The sequence below is a fragment of the Brassica napus genome, chromosome C1 (assembly GCF_020379485.1).
Source record: "Brassica napus cultivar Da-Ae chromosome C1, Da-Ae, whole genome shotgun sequence".
NCBI lineage: Eukaryota > Viridiplantae > Streptophyta > Magnoliopsida > Brassicales > Brassicaceae > Brassica > Brassica napus.
In genome coordinates, this window is record NC_063444.1 from 14,332,256 (window position 1) to 14,356,405 (window position 24,150).

General features: G+C 32.4%; 4 protein-coding genes across 7 annotated transcripts; 2 read left to right on the plus strand and 2 right to left on the minus strand.

Moving 5' to 3' along the window:
* On the minus strand, positions 1–14,756 carry LOC106402214 (beta-galactosidase 12). 4 transcript variants are annotated; one of them, XM_048744240.1, is made up of 26 exons: positions 14,602–14,756; positions 14,377–14,510; positions 8,668–8,757; positions 7,484–7,584; positions 7,174–7,269; positions 6,942–7,054; positions 6,780–6,846; positions 6,596–6,688; positions 6,348–6,491; positions 5,760–5,848; positions 5,519–5,624; positions 5,353–5,437; positions 5,143–5,261; positions 4,895–5,056; positions 4,642–4,823; positions 4,447–4,556; positions 4,258–4,367; positions 4,065–4,175; positions 3,864–3,974; positions 3,589–3,794; positions 2,044–3,510; positions 1,834–1,948; positions 1,671–1,719; positions 1,437–1,514; positions 1,218–1,276; positions 1–574 (listed from the first exon to the last, which is right to left on the minus strand). In XM_048744240.1, the coding sequence occupies exons 4-21, from the start codon at positions 7,574–7,576 to the stop codon at positions 3,369–3,371; spliced, it is 2,139 nt and encodes a 712-aa protein (XP_048600197.1). In that variant the 5' UTR covers positions 7,577–7,584; positions 8,668–8,757; positions 14,377–14,510; positions 14,602–14,756; the 3' UTR covers positions 1–574; positions 1,218–1,276; positions 1,437–1,514; positions 1,671–1,719; positions 1,834–1,948; positions 2,044–3,368. The 4 variants fall into 4 exon arrangements, with proteins under 4 accessions (XP_048600197.1, XP_048600196.1, XP_048600195.1 ...); XM_048744239.1 differs by lacking the exon at positions 8,668–8,757; XM_048744238.1 differs by lacking the exons at positions 8,668–8,757; positions 14,377–14,510; positions 14,602–14,756 and having other exon boundaries at positions 4,642–4,817; positions 7,484–7,771.
* Positions 14,757–16,487: 1,731 nt separating this feature from the next.
* Positions 16,488–18,687, plus strand: LOC106402315 (putative GATA transcription factor 22). The gene is made up of 3 exons (XM_013843024.3): positions 16,488–16,965; positions 17,095–17,466; positions 18,027–18,687. Exons 1-3 carry the CDS (start codon positions 16,687–16,689, stop codon positions 18,456–18,458), a joined length of 1,083 nt encoding a protein of 360 aa, XP_013698478.2. The 5' UTR covers positions 16,488–16,686; the 3' UTR covers positions 18,459–18,687.
* A 783-nt stretch (positions 18,688–19,470) lies between these two features.
* On the plus strand, positions 19,471–20,836 carry LOC106401924 (thioredoxin-like 2-1, chloroplastic). The gene is made up of 4 exons (XM_013842539.3): positions 19,471–19,728; positions 20,009–20,191; positions 20,266–20,430; positions 20,511–20,836. Exons 1-4 carry the CDS (start codon positions 19,528–19,530, stop codon positions 20,613–20,615), a joined length of 654 nt encoding a protein of 217 aa, XP_013697993.1. The 5' UTR covers positions 19,471–19,527; the 3' UTR covers positions 20,616–20,836.
* On the minus strand, positions 20,725–22,713 carry LOC106401921 (F-box/LRR-repeat protein At3g26922). Its single transcript, XM_013842535.3, has 4 exons — positions 22,568–22,713; positions 21,564–22,440; positions 21,260–21,397; positions 20,725–21,175 (listed from the first exon to the last, which is right to left on the minus strand). The coding sequence occupies exons 1-4, from the start codon at positions 22,576–22,578 to the stop codon at positions 20,888–20,890; spliced, it is 1,314 nt and encodes a 437-aa protein (XP_013697989.1). The 5' UTR covers positions 22,579–22,713; the 3' UTR covers positions 20,725–20,887.
* Positions 22,714–24,150: the final 1,437 nt, after the last annotated feature.

The window sequence follows — 24,150 nt, forward strand, 5'->3', positions numbered from 1 at the left end:
TTGATCAAAGCTGATTGTATTAAAAAAATTGATCATTAGACAAAAGGTAAGATACAAAATCAGAACTTTTGATGGGAAAAATAAAGAATCATACCTACAACAGCTACGGATCCAAGTATTGTACAGGTCACTGATGTCCTAGTTGTCAAGATTGGTATCAAATCTTTCAACAACGCTTTTTGAGTTTCTGATAAGTTACTCTCCCGCTCTTCTTATTGTCTACAATCTTCATTCTTGAAGGTTTCTTCATTGTTTCATTGACTGTGAATCTCTTCTTCGTAAGGCCAAATGCTCTCGCTTAGCTGCAATCACTTCATCATCCTTCATATACAGAGCATCCGCAAGGGTCGTGGCAACTGCTACTTCTGACTTAGCCATTTTCTCGTCCTTCCCAAAGCTGGAAGACACAATGGTTGCTCCTGCGACAGCTAACAGATGCATCCACACCAGCTACAAAGACATCAGCGTGAATCTGAGCCGTGTGTGCTCGAGACTCCTATTTCTTCTTCTCCAGTGAACTGTTGCTTGCTCGTCAAAATTGTTGCATAGAAAGTCCTACCTCTGGAAACCACTCCTTCAAATAGATAATGGTTAGAATCTTTTGTTTCACCGAAGAAACAGATAATGGTAAGTATTTCAATATAAAACATCTGTGTTACAATTAATTAAAATTTTAATGGGCACTCATATTCAAACAACCAAAGCTTATTTACTCGTATAGGAGAATCAGTGATACTCAAAAGCCTTCAGTGAAACTCAAGCGTATAATAATACAGAGAGAATGAGAAATTTGAACATATAAAGCAACTACGCCAAATACTTATACCTTATCAAGTGAGTTGGCTAAACTATGAGGAACGTATCTCAAAAATAGATTTCCTTTCATTACCAGATTACCTTTGACACATATAGATCTGTGTTGAGAAACACTTGCTACTGAATGAACACAGCTACAATAAAATATAAAATTATGTATATGAGCATATTAAACAAAACAAACGTTTTAAACTAACAAACACCACTTTAATATGCTTTACGGCATTAGACACGCTTGCAAAACAGAACCAAAACTAATTCGCTCAATTAATTCAACCGAAGCAGCACCCACTGGAGTCATGATTTCTCCAACAACCATTGGCTTTATCACCATGACAGAGTGTAAAATCAAGAAAAATAAGCAAACATAATAAAAGAGAGATGTATCAAACAGGACGTACCAGCCACTCTCGAGATGCTTCGAACATCAATAGTCTCCCTATTTCAGCTATTGCATTCCCTGAAACAATCTCAAAAGAATTCAGCTTAAAAAGAAAGACAGATACCTTACTGTAGCAAACTGAAAACATGTTCCTAAATACTCGTATTTAAACTCAAGCGCACAACCTAACAGTGGTTGTATTTGCACAAACCCTGAAATCAAAATTATATATACTCACTGAAATAGCTGTAGGAGGTTGGTCGTTTCTCATGACAAAGATCCAGTGTTTGACCAATGGATGTGGTGGCGCCAAGACCTGAAAAATCCAAGAATGAATTCATCTCCTTTAACTCTCCATATAAAAGTTAATTGTGGCTAATTATAAGCTTCCAGTGGCATATTGACAGTAACTGAATTGGCGCTAAACTTTTAATTAACAGTGTTTATAAAAAACTTAATGAAAAAGAGGTACCTTTGACATCTACTTGAACAACTTTCTTTTAAAAGTTTGCAATCTGGGCCTGCAAGGATAGATAAACACCAACAATTTCCTTTTTAATTGTTTTCTCCAACATGAGGTTTTAATTTTTGAATTATATGATGATATAAATTAGAAGTAAAATCAGTTGTCTTACCATAGGTATTGACCCTTACGGGAAGATCACATGGGATTAGATTGGCTTCTGATTTGATCACGTCAGTTCATAATCATATGACTCGTTAAAGATTTGCAATCCGGGCCTGCATAAGCTGAAAAACACCATGAACCCATAGAATAATTAATCTATCGCTACCTATAAATCAGGAAAAGGGAACCATTTGTTTTTGAAAATCGCCAGAGGTACCTTAGCGTCAAGAAGAAGTAGACCGACCCCATAAGCTTGCCATTTCTTATCACATCCCGATTCCCGACCTTGCAAAATCTGAGAACACAAAGTTTCGACGGTAGTGTTACAGGGCCTGTTCGTGGGAGCTTAAGAGACTTTTTTTTGTCAAAGAGCATAAGAGGCTTTAAAATGTTTAATTTATAAAGACACATGGATGGAGTAGCGGAAACGACAAAGATAGGAGAGGCAGAAGATATTCATCGTCTCAGCCTAAGGTTTGATGGTGGATTGAATGACAAAACGTGAACGACTAACGGAAGAAGATGAAAGGGCTCAGAAGGAGATCGTCGGTCTTGCGCGAGAGAGAAGAGATTAGGGTTCCAGAGTGTCGGTGCGTCTCTACCCATCTCTCTAAATTAACGGGCTTTACGGGCCAACACGATAAAGAAAAAAAAAATAGAGAAACCCATTAGCCCAATCCGACGTGGATTTAATGGCTGGCGTGGATAGGCTGGCTGATGCTCATATAACCCTTTTAGTATAGGGAGGATTTTATTTTAAGATATTCCTCTTAAAATGCTCTAATTTTATGAACTGGACCACCATTTATAAAATGCATATTTGAGTTTCATTGTTAATGGATCATTTTTCTTCCATTGTTATAATATTTAAAAAGAGTTGAAAGCATGACACAAAAGGAAAAGACACAAAAGAGGAAAAGACAAACAAAAAGAAGTGAAGCAAACAGGCTAGTAAACAGAAACCTCATGTGTAACAAAGAAAAGAAAAAACCTTTCTTTGTCTTTCTACACACCAATGCAGCTAGTGGAAGAGAGAGTCGTCATTGGAATTAAAGAAAGGGACTACCACATGGCAAACAACACAAAAACGCAACCTGAGGCATTAACTTGTCCAGGTTATCAAATGATAGACAATACATAACTCGTTTTAGTCGTATGGACCTACAGTAGTAACTATATTTTGATATGAAGATGGATTGCAAATAAAAAACTTGCTGATATGAAACATGACCAAAGAGGCAAAGGACTGAACGCTCAGTAAAGAAGACGGGAATGTGGACAAGAAACACACAAGATATTTTGTTAACTGCTGATAGACCAAGGACCGTTTACCTCATTAGTCATTACTATCTAGAATTTATACTCACAAGAGGGAGATGAAGATAGAAAAGTTATAAGCTGTGTAAAATATTCTTTATACACTTTGTATTATATGAATAGGCACATGATATGACTCAATATAATAATTTCCAGTATATGTATGTACATACAATCTGTATTCTTGAAATTTACTTGCACATAACCCTATCACAAGCAGCTTTTTTACCCTGAAAAGATGGACTCAGAAGCTATTTTCTTGGATGTTCTTCGTACAAGAGAGATCCCATTGGGGTCACCACCCCACTCCTCAAGTACAACTATAAGGTTCGCTGACGGCTTTAGCCAAGAACGAGGCACGTGGTACCTGAAAACAATAGAACCGCCAAAAAATAAATTAGATTTTGAACTAAAAAATAAGATTAGGTAGTTTTTCCTGACTCACCATCTTTGAGAAGCTTCTCCACAGTTACTCAAACATTTCTTCTCGTTGAAAGTTCCAGCATAGCTGCAGCGGTCGCATTTCCCACGAGCTTTATATGCAGGCCAGTGGCGTCCGATGTTCTGACCATTTATCCAAACTTGGCCTTTCCCCATTGTGTTCATGTCCAATGCCAATGGTTCATTGCCTGCTGGTGTGTCAAAAGTAGACTGCAAAAAAATATCGTTAAGTATTTGATCTAGCTTTGTTGGTAAGCAAGATCTCTCTGTTTCTCTTACCTTGTACCAGGTCAAAGGTTGTTTCTTGGCTACTAATGTTCCTTCTTTCCATTCCACGGTGGAACTCCCGGTTACTGTATGAATGCTCAGAGCTTCACCCTTAGTACCAATCTGCTTGTATAAAACCAAGAATAACATTGTTACAATGGTTGCCAAGATGCATAAGCAACAAAGTTATTTGCTCTTGAATTCCAGTAGGACCTTGTAGGACCATTTCCATTTAGACATGTCCCATGTTCCGGAGTTAACTCCCTCCAGTGTGACTGGCCCAAGAACCCCAGTATTCCTAGTCTCATAATGCAAGCCAACGTTCTGTGAGCAATACATGAAGGCAAACGCTCAGACTACATTCAATTTTATGAACATATATATATTATTCATCAAGAGAACTAACCGGGAGACCAACTGCTATACTCAACAGTGCAAGTTTGTTGACTCCTGCAGCTAATTTGATCTTCTGACTAAATGTTAGCTTTGGTTTCTCCAGTGATCCATAAGCAGTTCCTGAAACAGAAACGTTTTCTTTAGACAAAAGACAAAGAAAAGATACCATGAAGATGTCTTTGGACTATCTGAATCTGACCTACAAACTGGCCATTAACGAATACACTAAGAGCATGCCCAGCTGACCCAATAGTAAGAAGAGGGTCTTCACCAGTCTTCAAGAACTTCTCATCAGCACTGATTGTAATGCTGATTATATCCACAAGCAAAACCAACCATGAGTTCCATTCCATAGAGTCAGTAAGATAGTCAAGAGTTTCTAACTATTACTCACTCTGTCAGATACCAAAAATAGTCAGTCTTGTCTCTGGTGATGCTTATCTGTTCCACAAGTCCATCTTTGGCAAATGTACCATTATAATTTGGAGAAGGAATCTCTTCGCTGTATGATCCCCAAGATAATTGTGTGTTTGTGGGAACCATCTTCATCTGTATGCTTGGTGTACGGACCTGTACCTTGTAACACAAGTCATTCTCAGTGATCTCAACAATGTAACGTGTTTGATAAGCTTTGAATGTTGATTTACCTTTGCAGTGTTGTAATACTCGGTTTTGCAGTTAGGCAGAATACTGACAGACCAAGGAGGTAGATCATATGTAGCTCCCCCGAAGGAGACTCTTGCAGCAGAACTAGTGTTGTAGTTTGAGAGGAAAGCAGCGCAAGATGACTTGGATTTGAACACATGAGCCTGAAAAAAAAAGAAATAAGCAAACAAAAAGGTAAATAATCTTTGAAGTTTGTATTGCTTTTGCTTTGCAATTTATTATTAATTACTTCTTGTTTATCGCCGAGGGATGTGACTGTAGGATCAACAGAGACCAATGCTGGCTCACAGAGCTTGATGACCTTATGTAACTTCGTCAAGTGACTATACTTAGGTTCTCTCGGTAACCCTTTTGAACACATAACCCAAAAATGCGTTAGAAAATGTTAGATATAGTTTGTTACCATTGTGTGTTTTCAGGTGATGAGAGTTAGAGCTACCGTATTCATCGAGCGGAGCGTCGTAGTCATAGCTAGTAGCCATGAACTCACCGGCTGTTCTGTCGAAGTTCGTTCCTCCGTGGTACTGTTTGACAACATCTCATTAGACAATTAATAATCAAATCTTGTTATTAGGTTATCTCAAGAATAAAGAATAAGAAGGTACCATATAGTAATTGATGAAGGAGCCACCGTTCTGTATGAAGCGAGCCACAGAGAAGGCAATGTCTTCGGCTGGTCTGTATGGTACCGCACCTCCAAACTCCGAGAACCTGATAATTTTTTTTTTGCAAATTCACACAGAAATTTTACTTTTTTTGAAATAAAACATACTTAAAATAATTTGAGTTTAGATATTTATAAAAAGTTGATTGTCTGTTTAGATATTGTTAGGTTGTGTGACTTACCAACCAGTCCAGTTTTCTGTCCACATCTTCGGCTTGTTGTCTGAATTTGGTTTGAAATTCTCACAATAATACCCATTGCATGTATTTATCTATTGCGCAAATACAGAAAAAAAAGGCAAAACGCAGTAGCGGTGAATAAATGTGACAAAAGTTTGAAAAAGATAGTAACTTTCTCAAAAAAGAAAAAGAAAAGGATAGATGATTAGAGGTATAGAATACAAACACAAAAAGAAATTCAATAATTCAAACATATGAATAAACAAACATCTTCTTTTGCTTGACAGAAAACATATACAATAATGAGAGGTATGTGTTATTAAGAGGAAAAATAAAACAAGACAAGAAAATGTAGTAAAATATTCAAAAACGAAACTTCAGCTTTGCTTAAAGAACACACAACTAGACAGAAAAAAAAGCTAAACAAACTTGTCTTTTTCTGAAATAATACAAGAATAATTAGGTATATTAATTATAACATATGAGTTAAATTATTTCTTTCTTACTTTTAAATACACAAAAACGAAAAATGTTATAAAAATATAAAAATATAATAAATATAGGGAGATAAATAAAGAAAAAAACACATACAATGGAGTCAGGAGCATCATCTTGCTTGCACATAATCCATGGGACACCTGTGGAGAGTCCTTCTGCCATTTGAGCTGCCCATTTTGTGTATGCCTTTCCTGGTGCTCCTATCTCCCACTCTATTGGTCCATACTCATTCTCTATCTACCCATTTTTTTCATGTTTTATACACATACAATAAAAATCTAAATTTGAACATTAAAGAATCATTTTTTGGTTTATCTAATAACTATAGAAAACATACAAACCTGTGACAGAATGATGGGTCCTCCTTGGGTCTCAAACAATTTTTCTTCTTTCATCATCCCCACAATCTTCTCAGTGAATTTTTGCATTGCAGCCTTTTCATCATCACATCAAATGTTTTTCTAGTTAATAAATTATCCAGAGAGTGGAAAAGTTCTATAAGAGGAAAATGAGAGAGTTTTAGACCTTGAAAGGTTCATTGTCAGTCCTAAATGCCATACCGGGAACATATTTGAGCCAAACAGGAAACCCTCTACAACCAATGAAACATATTTTCTCAGATAAATATTTTGATAAAAAGAAACAATTCTACAAATTTTATTTACATTAACACGTAATTAAATTTACCCAAAGTTCCATTCGGCACAAACGTAAGGACCAATTCTGAGATGAACATACAGACCAGCTTGTTGTACCAGCTTAACGAACTTAACCAGATCATATCTGTCCTCAAAATAGTACTGAACCAAAGAACAAATAATAAGCATTAGACAAGGATCGAGGGTTATGGTTTTGGTCATGGTCTATGAGTGAAAACAAAAATTAAATAACAATAATTTGTTTCATTTTGTAAAATTACTTGTCCAGGAGAAGGTTCATGCCCATTCCAGAAAACGTAAGTCTGTATCACATCCAAGCCTCCATCTTTGGCCTTCTGTATAAGATCAGGCCACATCTGCATATAGAACAGAGCAATCACAAGATTTTTAATTATCTTATACAAAAATACAATTTTGTAATGAAATAGTGTAAACTACAAGCAAAACCCATGTGCAGAAACAGAGAAAAAAGCCATAGGAAAGAAAAGAAGAAAATAACATTTAGTTCTACATAATCATACATATATCATAAGAAATTTTTTTGGTTAAATTAAAAATGCTGAAGAATACCTCAGGTGTGCTTCTTGGGTAGTGAATGGAGCCAGATAGAAGGATCCTTCTCTGACCATTGATGATCACGGCTTTATGATCGTAAGTGACCATTGCTTTAACTGAACAAATCAACAATGAACAACAAATAATACCCAGAAAAACCCAAGCCTTATTCCCAAAATTCAACCCCATCTCTTCCGTTATTTGTAAAACCAATTTTTTTCTGAGAAATTGGTAAAGAAGATTCCACCTTAAATTTTAGGTATTGGGTTATTTGTGGGTTTGGAGGAGGAACTCACGAGGTTCTTGAAGCTATTTATATATGGTCTCTTTATATATTAAGGTTGACCCATGGAGGTTGACACACATTATGCCATCTTATTTTATTATATCATGTTTAGACACAATTGATTAGAATGTAGTCCTTCCGTTTTTTAATAGGTGTCACTTTGATATTTTTACACGGATTAAGAAAATGATTGGAATATATTTATATTAGTTATATCTATTTGATCAATTGTATTTGAAATAAATAAAATTATTTATAAAATCAATGCAGTTTGCAATTAATTTTCAGTTGAAACTAAGTATAATTTGCATTGAAATTTTAAAGTGACATTTTTATGTAACAAAAAAAAAAAATTAAAATAACACTTATTATAAAACAGATGAAGTAATATTTAAATATTTAAATTTCACATTTAGTTGTTACATTTAATAAAATATAATTTTCACTCTAAATTTTGAATTATACTCAATAAACGTTTAGAAATTTGAATATTGAAAAGGTTGTAAAGCAGTGTCCATAAAAACATTTTGAGTTGACCAATTAATTTTCACTTTCCATTTTTCTAAATCATAAAATAAAATTTAGATTAACTACTTTTATAATTTTCAAACATTTAAATTTTACACTAATCAAGGAGTCCTTTTCTAGTATTTGTAAATCCAAATTTGGTTTTCCTGTTGTATCATAGAACTTGTATGTATAGATTATTAAATGCATGTGTTTCTTTTTATGACGTCAGAATCCATATGTTCTATTCTCCCAATACACCAATACTTTTTGTTTTTTTTTTTGGTAATCATGTTAAATTTTATACCATTTTCAAGAGTTTTACATGTTGCTTAGCAACTTATTAAGCGAGAAAATATAAACGTAAACAACCCAAAACAAGAAGCGTTATACGAGAAGAGCTCACGGTGGTCTGGTACAAGCGAAGAAGAACTGGAGAAAAGAAGGCTGGATGCGAGGAGATGGCTGGATGAAGAGCAGTCGGTCTCTTATTTGCCTGTCCACAGCAGAACGAACAGTGTTAGTGGTGGAGGAGGTGGAAGTGAATATCCTCAAATTTCTTTCCTTCCAATACACCGATATTTTTGCTTAGGGCGGGTGACTTTGAAGTTGAACCCTTAGTAGCTTGTCAGTTACCAGTTGCGTAGTTTACAAATTTTCATTTCTTTACGTTCTATTTTCTCCAATCTTAAATTTCACTTTTATATCTACCATTGAGCTTTACCACTTCTTATTTTTGTTAAAAAGATTATAGGCTTATATATAGTATTCAAATAACCAAACCACTTGCGCCACCTTATATATGAGTTCTTTCACATTCCATAAAATCGAAATTGAATAATTTCCTTTCTAAATAGTTTGTAAAGATTTTAACATGCTAGTTTCATATTTATATAATTCAAATTTATGTTGACTTATAAGATTAATCTCATAAGCTGCGCATTTATTTTGCAGATCGTAATGAAATCATTAAAATGTGTGATACTCCCCCTGTTCCCGAAAGTAAGATTTTCTAAAGCGTTCACGCTTATTAAAAATTCAATAAATGTTTATAATTTTTTTTTAACTTTATTATACACTTTCCAATAACTTTTCACCAATGAAATTTAATCAATTCAAATATTTTCATTTAATGTTTCTTAAAAGTATAAAAAAATACCTTAAACATATAGAAAATCTATCTTTGTGGAACAAGTAAACAATCTAAAACATCTTACTTTCGGAAACGGAGGGAGTATATTGCAGTTGATGTGGTCTGCGATCCAAAGTAAACATGTGGAAGACTAATTAATCTAGGTTAAGTTGTATACTTAAACAAATTACTTCAGCTAGGGATGAATGTCTCTCGTACAATGTCTCACGTATTCTACAGATATCCCTACAAATATCGCTAATATGATGGGTGTTCGAACTAGAATTCGTGATAGACAGATGCATCAACAACTAAAAGATAATTTGGTTGAACATGTATGGCTTAAATTTGGACGTGATGAAGACAACAACTGAACTCCGATGCTTCTTTCAAATTATTATCGTTTATTTTACTTATCTATGTTTTAATGTTTTTATTTAAAAATTTATGTTTCAAATGTTATCTTTTAGTATGTTTTATTTAATCAAAAAAATTTAAGTTTAATAAAAAAAAATTAATAATTAATTTTTAAGAACCCTTAATTAAGAGCCTTGCAATTGCAATGGACCAATTAAATGTCGGAGTTTCTTATCATGGTTTCTTAAAACACTTTTTCTACTTAAATGCATTAAAAATTAATAAGAACCCCTAATTTGGGTATCTGCAATAATCACGCTCTTAGGCAAAGTTTTTAGAGCTAATTAGCTCAATATACTTATAAGAGTGGGATACCATACAAATGGGGAAAAATGGTAGTGATGGGGGGAAGAAAAATAGAGAGATTTAGGGTATGGATTGCAAATAAGGTATCTTTGGGGTGTAGGGAGTACAATTGCTCAAGTTTTTAAAATGGGATTGGTGATACCTTTTTTGTGAACAGGTGACGCTTTTTGTTTCACTGAAAGAAACTAAAATTTTACCTCATTCGTCATTTTCATAAGAATATGTACGTCTAGTGAAAATGAAAATGCATGAATGGATAGTGAGAATATAGTCATAAATAAGTATGAACATTGTGAAAACGAAAATAGCAAAAACCTATTAACATTCTTGAACTCGATGGACACAGACAACTATATACTATTATGAATTAAAATCATTAAATCAATAATTGATGTTATGCAATGAGGTTTAGTTGACATTTGTGGTTGGTTGAGAAAGTCAAGTAGCCGCATCCCATTGACGTAACTTCGCTAATTAAAAAGCTTTACCTTCCAGTCTTCCACTGCCGACTCGCCACCCAGAGACTGCCACGTGGCTCTACTTAACCAAACCCTACTAGCACCACCCTATCCAAACCTCCCAACTTTCACCAACTAACCATTGTGATTTGTGACAGCTATACCGTTACTCTTTGTTTATACAAACTTTTATACTTTCCCTTGTCTTGTTTTACACAAACACTATAGATGTATTACTCTTTGTTAGACATATATTTTCCATGTCTTGTTTTATAGACATATATGATCTCTAATCACTATAAAGATTCTGCTGGAAATATATAATCTCTAATAGCCTATATCCTATACTATCCATGTCTTGTTTTCAAAAACTAAAAACTAAAAATCAAAAACTAAATAAACAATCATAGCCTAAATTTGTGTTCCCCAAAAACTTCCACTCGATTCCTTATACGTAAACTAGGATAAGACCTGCGCATTGCAGAGGGTGAGTTTATTTGTATATAATATCGATAGTTTCTTTTATATATTTGATCATTTTATTTATATATATAAAATATTTTTTGCTGTTATTATATAATTTCTTTCTGATGGATCGAATCAATTTTTATAAAAAATAATGGAACAAAAGTATAATTAATACATCATGGATCGATCGGATTGGACATTAAACAAATTATGACATAAAAACCTTATTTTTTCCATCGAACACATTCTTGAAAAAAGTGAACAATATTGTTTTCACAGTTGAATTATTTTGACTTTTATCTTCTATATTGTTTTGAAAGCTTTCAAATCAACCATCGAATTGATACATGTCATTTTAATGTTTTTAGTCGTATACTTAAGGAAAACTTATATTAATTTAAAGTAGTTTAAAAAAAATTCAAAATATAACATATAAGAAAAATTCTAACATATAAGAAAAATATAACATATAAGGTGTCCTCATTTTTGTATTTTAAATTCGTTTTTTTTAAAAAAATATAACATATAAGGTTTCTTCATTTTTATAATTTAAATTCATTTTAAAAAATTCAAAATATAACATATAAGAAAAAATCTAATTTTTTATTATATGGTTAATGTGATTGTTTATTCTTTTTTAATAATATAAAATTAAACAAAATGAAGAAGGATGCAAAAATTGTTATCAAATCTTTATTATTCATAATCATTAATTGCCATATATATGTAAATAATATTAGGTAATTTAGTAGCTTTTATTTAAGGAAAGAATACACACTTCTTATATTTTAGGTTAATATAATGTTTTCTAGTGGACATTAAACAAATTATGACATAAAAAACATTTTTTTCCTCTCGAACACATTCTTGAAAAAGTGAACAGTATTGTTTTCACATTTGAATTATTTTGACTTTTATCTTACATATGGTTTTGAAAGCTTTCAAATCAACCATCGAACTGATACATGTCATTTCAATGTTTTTAGTCGTATACTTAAGAAAAACTTACATTTTGGTAATTTAAAGTCGTTTTAAAAAATTCAAAATATAACATATAAGAAAAATATAACATATAAAGTGTCCTCATTTTTGTATTTTAAAGTCGTTTTAATAAAATATATAACATATAAGGTTTCCTCATTTTTGTAATTTAAAATCATTTTAAATTTTTTAAAATATAACATATAAGAAAACATCTAATTTTTTTATTATATGGTTAATGTGATTGTTTATTTTTAAAAAAAATATAAAATTAAACAAAAATGAAGAAGGATGCAAAAATTGTTATCAAATCTTTATTATTCATAATCATCAATTGTCATATATATGTAAATCATATTAGATAATTCTGTAACTTTTATTTAAGGAAAGAATACACAGTTCTTATATTTTAGGTTAATATAATGTTCTCTAGTGAACATTAAACAAATTATGACATAAAAACCTTATTTTTTTCATCGAACACTTTTTTGAAAAAAGTTAACAGTATTGTTTCCACAGTTAAATTATTTTTAATTTTATCTTGCATATGGTTTTGAAAGCTTTCAAATCAACCATCGAATTGATACATGTCATTTTAATGTTTTTAGTCGTTTATTTAGGGTAAACTTATATTTTTGTAATTTAAAGTCGTTTAAAAAAAATTCAAAATATAACATATAAGAAAAATATAACATATAAGGTGTCCTCATTTTTGTATTAGAAGTCATTTAAAAAAAATATATATAACATATAAGGTTTCTTCTTTTTTGTAATTTAAAGTCATTTTAAAAAATTAAAAATATAACATATAAGAAAAAATCTAATTTTTTTATTATATGGTTAATGTGATTGTTTAATTTTTTTTAATAATATATATTTAAACAAAAATGAAGAAGGATGCAAAAATTGTTATCAAATCTTTATTATTCATAATCATTAATTGCCATATATATGTAAATCATATTAGGTAATTCCGTAACTTTTATTTAAGGAAAGAATACACACTTCCTATATTTTAGGTTAATATAATGTTCTCTAGTGTTATATAATTATAAAATAATGTGACACCATTAGATTAAACTATACTTTATATTAGATGTTCTATAATTCTTTGAAATAGAATTTAGAAAGCATTTAGAGTGTCACCTAGGATTTGAAGTTTTTTTTAATTAATACAAAATTAAAGTTTTAATTTTTCAAATATTTTTAATTAATATATAGGGGATTGGAATTTATCCATCCAAATATGGTCCCAACGGGCTCAAATTTCTTCTAAGGCCCGTTAGTATCACTCTTCGCTTTTTAGTAATATAAACCAATGTATGTAGCAAATAAAGAATCGTCAAAATTGTTAACAAAGCTCATATGTTTGTTTATTTATAATCCAGTCGACATCGGAAGAAACACACTTAGTGCCACAGAACTATCACACTATCTGACCCGTGTTTAAAATACTTTCTGATCATCTGTTACGATCCCCCAGCTCCATCATGTAAACTACTTGGGCCGAAGTCCAAGTCCAGACTGACCAATTGATGATAATTTAGTTTTAGAGAGAATCGAACCCATGACTAATGTGGAATACACACCAAACCCAAAAAAATTGTCGCTAGGCTACCACCACTTGGTTAGCTCCTATGTTAATAACTGTTCTTTATTCATCGTTGTGGTAAAATGGAACAAGAAGAAAAATGGCTTAATTTTTTTAAAAACTAGAACAATATTGAAAAAATTAACAAATACGTCTTTTTGGTTTACGGTATAGATTTATTATATTCATCTGAGTTTAGAACTTCTGAGTTTGGCTTTTGGGGTTTAATGTTTCATTTTTTTAGGATTTAGGCTTTAATATTTTAAGATTTGCAATTTAATTTTATACTATGTAATCATTTTGAAAATATGACCTATTTTGTTATTTTTTGCATAAATATGACACATTTTCTTAAGAGTTGTTGGATTTTTTTAAGCACATGTCCAACTCTTATGCGAACGATTAGTACGATATTGTCCACTTTGGTCCCGGAGACAAAGTCAACATGAATTTAATTTTGGATTCTTTTCCAAAAAATCTCGTACTAATAAGAGTTAAAACATCCATTTATATAAATATTATTTGTCTAAACTTCTAATATTAGACTTTATTTGCATTCACAACAGTCCCATAAATCCACTTAAGTCATACGGAAATTTTATTCGAAGTTTGTAACTTTTTGGTTAATAATTTATCAAAGTATGAAAATTTTATATTAAATCCAAATTATTATATAAACATTATATTTTAGTTCATATTTTCTTGATATGTTATTTGTGATAGTTAATTTATGTATATATTGGGAAACATATTCTCTCTTACCATAATTTGTGGACTATGACTGGGAGAGAACTGCATCAAAAGACGAAGTTCCTTCTTCACACAGAGTCCAAACTCATGATCCTTTGATGTATTACGCCACATACACACATTTCTCTTATACGTTAAAGATTACTCTGGACAATAGCGAACCAAATCTTAGAAAATCCGGTTTAATTAATGAATGAAAATATATGTGATAGTGAGGTAAAGATTAGATGACAATACCGAAGAGAAAGAGAAGTGTCCCAAGACAGATGATACGGTGGTGAAGATCAGAGAGGTAATGGTCCCTTTTGGGAAATCTTTAATATATAAGAAACCAAAAAAAAGAGACAAGTCGTGAAAAGTACCAAAACGTTGGACATGACCCCAATTGTTCTGACATTCACATATCTATAGATATACGTACAACGTCATGTGTGTGTTGTTCCTCTCAGAGTGTCACTTGTTGCCTTGTTGGAGTTTGTGATCCCTATGCAGCATACGTATCCCATCTCTCTATCGTTTATTTTTCTCATGCCACTTCTGTTTTCTTCCTAAATACATATCTATCTGATTCTGACTTCATTTATTGTGATTCAGATTCTATTCTTCATGTAGTTTTCCAAGTTGCCCTTAGATGTGTTTCAATGGGCGCAACTAGAACTTATAGTAGTTGATGGACACCAGTTGAAATAGATGGCGATTTAAATTACTTTATCAAGATTTTCTGTTGTTTTAACTTGTTAATGACGTTTGAAACCTGGAAAGTAATATACAACACTGATAAAAGCAAGTGAGTCACTCAAAAGGAAGTCGTAATTTTCCTTTTAAATTTAATGTTTATTTTATACTATCATTTACTTACCCAAATTCAAAAGTTTTTCTTTACAAAAATTAAAGGTAGACATGCATGTGAGAGGGCTAACAGCTGCTATAGTTGGATGTATATGCATAAAGCAAGTTGTAGCTAAGGAGCTTTGAAAGGTGAAATATCCTTGCTTTTTATTTTCTTTTGTTTGTTTGTGATCCGGTTTTTGATATTGAGATCTTTGTCCGCACTTTTAAATTTCAAACGAAATTAAATGATCATATATCAAGCCCTTAATCTTAAGAGGTATCTTCTTCGGATCAATCTCAATCATCCTCATCCTCACGGACATTTACAAGAATGCTTGAAGCTCATTATGCAAGAGCTTTCGATGATGAGATTTGGAAACATGAGTATAACGCAATGAAATCTTATATACGGCGTGTCCTAGACGATGATCACTTCAGTTTTTTTTTTTTTGATAAAAGATATTCTATGATCAGTTCAGTTTCATCCGGACGTAAAACAAAATTTCATAATCAAATAGGTACTATACAAATTTTAGAACATGTAGTAGCTAGTAGACTCATGAAATTGAAAATACAACGAGACAATAAAATTATGCGGAGAGGGTCCTAATTGACCTGTAAAATTTGATCAGAAGTTATTGAATGGTTTTGGCGAATACTAAGGTGGGGTTGTTTTCTGCCTTTGCCATTCTCAACCTATCTCTTTTATTCTCTCTCTAAAAATGATTATTGATAAATCACATCCCCGCGGAAAGATCACGTGTTACAGATATACCATACTTTGTGCATGCATGGTATATATATTTAACTGTAAGCTCGGACTATATATGATATAATATATATATATATATATGTAATAGTTAAATTAAACACCGAAATTTTTTAATAGGCATACAGAATTCATTGTAACTCTTGTGAAGCTCCTCCTTTTTGTTTATATACTATTGCTATATATTAAATTACTGATCAATCGTGATGGAGGTATCGTTTATTTAATTACAGATATTGAACTCAAAGTAAAGAAAGTTAAAACATATATTTAGTATTTTCATCAAAGCTGTTATAAGTTTGAAAGCATGCATATTAGCTAAGCCAACACGTTGAAAATGATAGAAAGTGTCTGGATCTGTATTTCTTTGCTAGATAACTTATTCCGTTTTATGCATATACTAAATTCATATCATCTTAATTAAACATGGTTCACAAAATATACATATTATAAATAACAGTTTTATCCATATCTTCTCAATTCTTCTAAATTCTACTAGTGTAAGTTGATGCATATAAAAGTATATACATATATTTGAACAAAAAAATAAAAATAAAAATAAGTATATACATATACATATAATTATTTGTTTTTGGCTCGTACGTGGTGTATTGCCTTTAAAAAGGGTAAATTAGAGTATAGCTTGGATACTTCTTTGCTTGTACCTGATCTCTCCGAGTCTCTCTTCTTCCTTCTCTTTTGTTCACTGATCTCTTTTGATCATGGGTTCGAGTTTTCATTACACTATAGATCTCAATGAAGATCAAATCGACCAACCTTTTTTCTCTCATCTTGGATCCTCTCTTCATCATAACCAGCATCATCATGATGATGATCATTTAGCTCCTTCTAATCTCTCTTCTTCATCATCTTCTTTGACTCCATCATCTCTTTCCCACCTCTCTTTCTTTATCAATTCTCACCAAGATCAAATACATGTTGGGTACAACAACAACACTTTTCAAGGTTTTCTTGATCCCCATCTCTCCCAATCACTTGAGGTATAAAATTTGAAGTGAATGATAAATATACCAATATTTTTGATGATGACCCCAGATATATTGTGTAGTATTTATATATGAAAATTTAACTAACCAATTTATTTTACAATGATCTTATGAAATTTCCAGACCAAGAAGTTTGTATCTAATAGTGGATCACCATCAAGCGATCAAGTGGTGCCAAAGAAGGAGGCACGACTAAAATTGACGAAACGGAAGAAAGACAATCATCATGATCATGAACAGGTGAAATTGATGAAGAGGAAGACGATGATCACCACCACTGAGAACAACAAACAACACGTTAATAACGACCAATCCATGAACAAAAGAAATTTCGAAGGAGATGACCATGATCATCTCAAGAAAATCTCGGCAAATCAGTACAATATAGTCAACGAGACTGGTTATAACGGAAGCAACAATGGCGTGATTAGGATCTGTTCCGATTGTAACACGACCAAGACTCCTCTTTGGAGAAGTGGTCCGAGAGGTCCCAAGGTAACCAACCAAATATTACTAATTAATTAAACAAATTAATTTCAAACAAATTAAACAAACAAATTAATCAAAAAAAAAAAGCTCTCTCAGAAATTTGATGTCTTTTTAAAAACTTATAATTAATATCAAAAGAAACATAAATCTATTAAATCACTAACAGAAATCATCCAGTTTGCTATATAGATTTTAGGTAGTAATTCTGAGTAGCTTTAACAAAATCCTTTAAATAATATTTCATCCGTTTCAAAATGTTGCATATTTTAAAATTTTCATACATTTTAATAAAACACATTAAATGTGTATAATTTTTTGTGATTATATTTTTTCCATAATTTTAAGTCAATAAAAATTTAATAAGTGCAGTTAAATTTTTTGAAGTTTACAATTAATTAATAAAACATGCATTGAAAATGTAAAAAAAAAATATTTTTGAAACAAATTTTTTCTCTAGAATATGTAACTTTATGAAACGGAAGGTACCTTCTAGAAGTTTTCTCTCGCAATATGATTAATGGGAATTAATTAACTAATTAATGCTCATGTTGGTTTTGTTATTACAGTCTCTATGTAATGCGTGTGGGATAAGGCAAAGGAAGGCGAGGCAGGCTGCTATGGCAGCTGCAGCCGCAACCACAAACTCTGAGTACTTGTCACCACCCCTCCTGAAAAAGAAGATGCAAAGCAAGTACAAAAGATCAAATGAAGTTAGCAACCTCTATTCTTCTTTGGCTTCAAAGGTAAAGAAATGTAAGAGCATGAGTACATCGGTGGAGGAGGCAATATCGGTGATGGAGCGCACAGCAGCCGAGACTCAAGGCAAGTCCACTATGTCGAGATCTTCCTCGACATCTTCCTCTTCAAACAAGTTTTATTATGATGATCTAGCGATGATCTTGAGCAAAAGCTCAGCTTATCAGCAAGTTTTCCCTCAAGATGAGAAGGATGCTGCCATTTTACTAATGGCTTTATCGTACGGAATGGTTCACGGGTGATCCTTTTATTATTAAACATCACCCTTCTTTAAGAAATCATGGAATTATTCTTATAAACTATACCATAATCCGTCATATACGTGATTAAATTTTTTTATGTTAGTATCAGTCAGCTCAACTTTGTGGGGTTTAATAGTTTCTAATAGTGAGAATATTATGTATGGAGCTTCGTATAATTCCGATAATGTTGCTGTTCTTGATTTTCACTTTTATCATTTGTTTTTAAATATGGGAATTTAGCAAAGAGTTACATTAATTTATCTCTCTATATGTATCTCGTCAAGTTGTAAAACGATTTTCTTTGCTGTTTAACATTAAAATATAAATCCATAAACTACTATTCGTTTTAAGAAACTCAACTTTGATTTTTTAAAATTTTCTTTAGAGGCCAGAATATTCTGTTTAATTATGATGTTTTTTTTTTTTTATAACTCTGGTATCTGAGCAGTTACATTCCCAACTATCTCCCCGTAAGGGGTCCAGCGCCCCAACGGAAGGGATGTTAAATCCGTTGTGGCCAAGGCTCGAACCCGGGTGGCGGACAGTACAGCTGTACCTACTTTACCACCAAGCTACGAGCGCTTGGTTATATTATGATGTTTCAAGTTCACGTGTTGTATCTAATAATAACTATACCATCAAGGAAGAACATTCAACTATTTCAATCGAATGCCGGCCTTTAAATTTCCCCATGCTTCTTATCATCTAACCTATTCCAGATTCCTTGTTTCCTATGTGGTGTGTGTGACACATTGTAAATTGTAATTGCACTTGAACCAGCCTGTGTGTCTGCTCTCTTCAATTTTTGTTGTTGTGATCCTTTCACAGTGGTGTTACTTTAGCATTTTGAATTTCTTTATAAACTATTATCTCAAGTCCCCTGGATACAAAAGCAATAAAACAGAACACTGGAAGAATTGTAAAACTCTTTAGAACTAAATGGGTTATTTTGAAACAAATTTGATGGTCGGGGACTGAAAGCCAACTGTATCTTCAACGGAAAAAATAAAATTAAAAAGCGAAACAGAAGTGAAAAAAAAAGGCGAAAGTCTTTCACTTTGCGCGATTCATGTCTCCTCCGACATCTTTTCGATCGCTTTACGCTTCCTCATCTACTCGTACTCCGATATCTCCACAAATCCGAATCATACCCTTACTGAACTCATGCAAAAGACCCTACGGTCTATCATTCTCAACCTCGTCCTCTCTTCCTTCGTCTTCTTCAAATCTATTTTTCTCATCATCAAGGAAGCAGTCTCTCTCTATAAAGGTAATTCAATTCCGTAACTTTTTGTGCTGGGTTTCAAGTTTATGTCCGAAACTAGAGAACCCATGTTTCAGAATCAGCTAAAGCTTCTGTCAGTTGTAGTCGATCAGGAATTAGGGTTCTCTAGTGCCATTCGATTGAGATTACTATTGATGTGGTCTTATTTGGGGAGATATGTAATGATTACATCAGTCGTGTGTCTAAGTAGACACTGTATCACTTTGAAGTGTTATTGTGTTTGTAGCTAAGAGGTGAAAACATTGTTGTGCGTTGTGGGGGATAGGTACAAGCTTTAGCTGCTGAAACAGAACAGCCAAAATGGTGGGAGAAGAAAGCAGGACCGAACATGATCGACATCACCTCAACCGAACAGTTTCTGAACGCTTTGAAAGATGCGGGAGATAGATTAGTTATCGTCGATTTTTATGGAACTTGGTGTGGCTCTTGCCGAGCAATGTTCCCAAAGGTAAAGCTGAATCATCTCTCGTTTCATCTTTGAAGCAAAAAAGGTTGAAACCTTTTTTCTTGTTTTTTTTTCAGCTATGCAAAACAGCGGAAGAACACCCTGAGATCTTGTTCCTTAAAATAAACTTTGACGAGAACAAGTCACTCTGCAAAAGCTTGAACGTCAAGGTGTTACCATACTTCCACTTATACCGCGGCTCGGATGGCCAAGTCGATTCTTTCTCCTGCTCTCTTGCCAAGGTTTGCTCCTCTTAGCCATTGCATCACAGTCTACTTGCATATCCTCCAAGTGTAATAAGCTTCTGGAAACATATATGCAGTTCAAGAAACTCAGAGATGCTATAGAGAGACATAATGTAGGAATTAGCAGTGACCACTCTTCTTCGGTTTCTGAGCAAATTGAAGATTCAACTTCAAGCCTATAATCAACCAATGTCTGGTTCTAATTGAACAGTTTTTTTTATTTGATGGTTTCAATGTATATATATTTGTTAACTGCCATTTGCATTTGCTGCATCATAACTTGTGTAGATATTAGAAAGTCAAAAAAGTCTAGTAAGAAAGAAACATTTTGTTTTACAAAACCACTGGTATGTGATCCCAAAAGTTTGAACTAATGTATGAAAGGATACAACATATTATTATACTTGGATGAAATTGCATGAGTTGCATCTCATCTAATAAACCTCTTGTACTTTTACTCAAAGAAAAACTGACATGAAGGTGAGGCCCTGGGCTCCCGAGCTAACACCTTTAGCATCTCAAATTTCTCTTTCATATCACTGTTTTTCGTCGAAAATCTTGCTTCCTTCAAATGTTTCGCATTCGTTAGGATATACATTGCAATTTGTCTCTCTTCGTCATGTAGTCCATTGTATCTTTCCCACTCGAGTCTTTGTAGGCAGAATAACAAACAAGGTGGAACATTAACCGGTTTGTAAAATTGTGGGTTAGACATGCGCCCCGTATGACTTTTCTTGGGCTCCTGTGAGCAAATCAAGAACACAAGTGTTTTAGACTCATCAAAGTTAACCCAGAAAGTAACGCAAAGTTTAAGTAAGTTTCTTACATCTCTCGTGAGCTTGAGGACTTGTAGTTTAGAAGAATTCAATAGCAAAACCATAAGTAGATTCCACCACTCGATTTTACTTGTACTTAGCTTCAAATATACAAGCTGGCTAAGGACAATACTATCAGCGTACCTAGTCTGCGGTACAAGCAAACAAAAAATGTTAAATTGTGACAGAGTCCAATAAATATTGGTTTTATTAAAGTTCTTACAATGTTTATGCCCTCCAAAATCACAGATTAATTTTCAAAAGTGAAAGAGTTGAACTACAAAAGAATTGAATCTTAAGAATACATTAATGTACCTCCAAAGGTGATAAAGACAACGAGAGACGTTTGACTGATGAGGCAAGAGGTCGGAGAATCTTCTCAGTATTTATATCAAAAACATCAATAATCTTTGCCTCTCTAAGCTCCGGCATATTCTCAATAGAAAACTCATAATCTTTCATTCCTTTAATTGAAAAGTATTTCAAAGAAGGAGCATTTATCACATACCCTCTTCGACCATCTCCATCGCTACAATCATGTATTGTTAAACTCTTTAAAGATGGTACTTCGATAGTGAAGTTTACCACATTGTCCACATATCGTTTAACATCCAATTTTTCAAGATTTGGGCAGCTTGAGAAAAGCCTACGTACTGACTCAGCGTTCTTGAAGTGCACAAGTTGAAGGTTTAGGATCTTGAGGGACTTGAAACAAACAGGAGTGTTAGGAACATCTACGTGAACACAGTACTTAAGCGTCAAGACCTCGAGTGTTTTACAAGCGTAGATGCTAGTTGGTAATCGGATATTTCCTTTTTCCGAGTAAGGATCGAGTTCTAGTTCACGCAAACCATGTTCAACTGCATACTTAATCCATATGGGGACATTAATACCCTCACAATCTGATCCAACGATAAGTCGCATACTCTCTAGAAGACACGGCTTACGTGATATCAAGAACCTATGAACAAATTGGTGTGACATTTTTTTATCAGTCTTGTAACTATAGTCGAGTTTAGGCACATGTTCCCAAAGAGATGTCCATCGCTTCGACAAAACACAAGTCCTTACGACATCTACTGTTGGGATCAAGGACAATATCAGAAGCAACAAAGCATCGGGCAAGTCACTGATCTTATCTGCTTTCTCATCAACCCGTCTTCGTTTCTTGTTGGAGTGTCTACGACTAAAACTGGTACGGAAACATTAATTAAAGACGATATATGTAAAATCGAAGATGATATCATACGACTTTGGTCGGATGATTGGAAGTGTAAGGAAAACTAGAACGCGTGTAGAGAGACTCGGAAAGAACTTACTTTGGGTTCATGGCGGTTGTGACTTGAAGAAACCCTAGCTAGCTTTCTCTGATTTCTTTTTATTTGTTTTTTGGGATTGAATGGAGGCAGCTTACTTAAGGTAGATAAACATATTATACAAAAAGTTTAAAGTGACAAAAGTTAGATCATCTAATACCTCTCTATTTGATAAACTAGACATCTAAAGTTTTTTTTTAATTATAAAACAGCATGTTATGGAAAAAAATCACAAGTAATCAAATAAAAATCCCAAAATAAATATATTTATTTTAAATCATTAATTGCTATTAAATTCAATGTTATCTCTCAATATAATTTTCTGTGTTTTCATTTAATTCAATATGATTTTCTAAAATAATTATCCTTTAATATTTTTTTTTACAAAATTGCAATCAATATCGTTCTAAATCTCAATTTAAACAGTCCAAAATTTTATTGTGGTCAATTAAACTCATAATATATTAACACTTTGTAGAAATTCTTTATTCCACTAATCTGACTGATGTCATTAATATTTTAGATTAGAAAATTAGGATTTTGAATCTTGAAAAAATTAATCTATTAACTAATTATGCAAATTAAAATAAAAATGTTTACAAAAATGAGTTCTCACAAAAATCTGCAACATTTAACTAAAACCGTCAGATGTCTATCTTTGTAATGTAGTAACTAGATTTTGATAAAGCTCGAGATTTATTTATTTTTAGAAATTCTATTAAAAAGATATATTTTTTACTGAAAAGACATATGTGTATTTAAAATATGTGTAACCTATTTACATTTATAATTACGATGATTTTTTTGATAAAAGGCCTATAATTGAGATGATTGTATATGTTATAAGAAAAAAGATAAATTATAATTGTAATTTGTTAATAGATGGAGCCTAGATGTTGGATTTAAAGAGAAGTTCTTTGTGTTATAGAAACACTTCAAATCGCATACGTAAAATTTGATTGATAAAAAAAATATTCGTTTATTTTTCTGTTTTGCATTGGTCTTGATTTATTTAATGATCAAACTAAGATGTGATAACCCATAATCTATTGATGATTTTTTTTTTTAAAAATTCGTGTGAGTGAATCTGACTTTAGATGAAACAATCTATAAGTATATATAAAAATAAATTCAAAATAAATTATCAGAATAAATTTTTATCTCTACCTTTTTTGATTAATATACCAAAAAAATATTATGGTCTCTTTTTCTTAATTTACCTTTATGTTTACGAAGTGTTTTAATTTTTTGTGCCATTATTTAATAAACTTGTATACGTAAACAAAATTATTTTCAAAAGATTTGTTTCCTTATTTAATGGGAGAAATTAATCAAAAAATCTTAAAAATAAAGAATGACATGACATTGTAAATAAATTGAAAACCAATGACAGAATTCTAATAGGAATTCTGCTTTAATAGTATAGATGTGGTTCGAGATGGTAGAAATAGACGTGAATCATAAATTGACGAGAATCATATATGTAAAATTTTCATAATTTATAATATTGTACATAATATATTAGAGCATATTTATTGCAGATCCTTAAGTATGGTTCTTAGTGTTAAATGCAATTAAATTAAATG

Excerpts from the sequence above, each read along its gene's own strand:
- LOC106401921 (XM_013842535.3), bottom strand. Across the intron at positions 21,398-21,563 it reads TGTCTTTATCACCTTTGGAG|ACTAGGTACGCTGATAGTAT; the intron begins GTACATTAATGT and ends CTTGTACCGCAG. Across the intron at positions 21,176-21,259 it reads TCCTCAAGCTCACGAGAGAT|GAGCCCAAGAAAAGTCATAC; the intron begins GTAAGAAACTTA and ends ATTTGCTCACAG.
- LOC106402315 (XM_013843024.3), top strand. The coding sequence starts at position 16,687 with ATGGGTTCGAGTTTTCATTACACTATAGATCTCAATGAAGATCAAATC. Across the intron at positions 16,966-17,094 it reads ATCTCTCCCAATCACTTGAG|ACCAAGAAGTTTGTATCTAA; the intron begins GTATAAAATTTG and ends TGAAATTTCCAG. Across the intron at positions 17,467-18,026 it reads GTGGTCCGAGAGGTCCCAAG|TCTCTATGTAATGCGTGTGG; the intron begins GTAACCAACCAA and ends TTGTTATTACAG.
- LOC106402214 (XM_048744237.1), bottom strand. The coding sequence starts at position 7,657 with ATGGGGTTGAATTTTGGGAATAAGGCTTGGGTTTTTCTGGGTATTATT. Across the intron at positions 4,368-4,446 it reads CGTTAATGGCCAGTTTGTAG|GAACTGCTTATGGATCACTG; the intron begins GTCAGATTCAGA and ends TTTCTGTTTCAG. Across the intron at positions 3,795-3,863 it reads AACCTTTGACCTGGTACAAG|TCTACTTTTGACACACCAGC; the intron begins GTAAGAGAAACA and ends ATTTTTTTGCAG.
- LOC106401924 (XM_013842539.3), top strand. The coding sequence starts at position 19,528 with ATGTCTCCTCCGACATCTTTTCGATCGCTTTACGCTTCCTCATCTACT. Across the intron at positions 19,729-20,008 it reads AGCAGTCTCTCTCTATAAAG|GTACAAGCTTTAGCTGCTGA; the intron begins GTAATTCAATTC and ends TGTGGGGGATAG. Across the intron at positions 20,192-20,265 it reads GCCGAGCAATGTTCCCAAAG|CTATGCAAAACAGCGGAAGA; the intron begins GTAAAGCTGAAT and ends TTTTTTTTTCAG.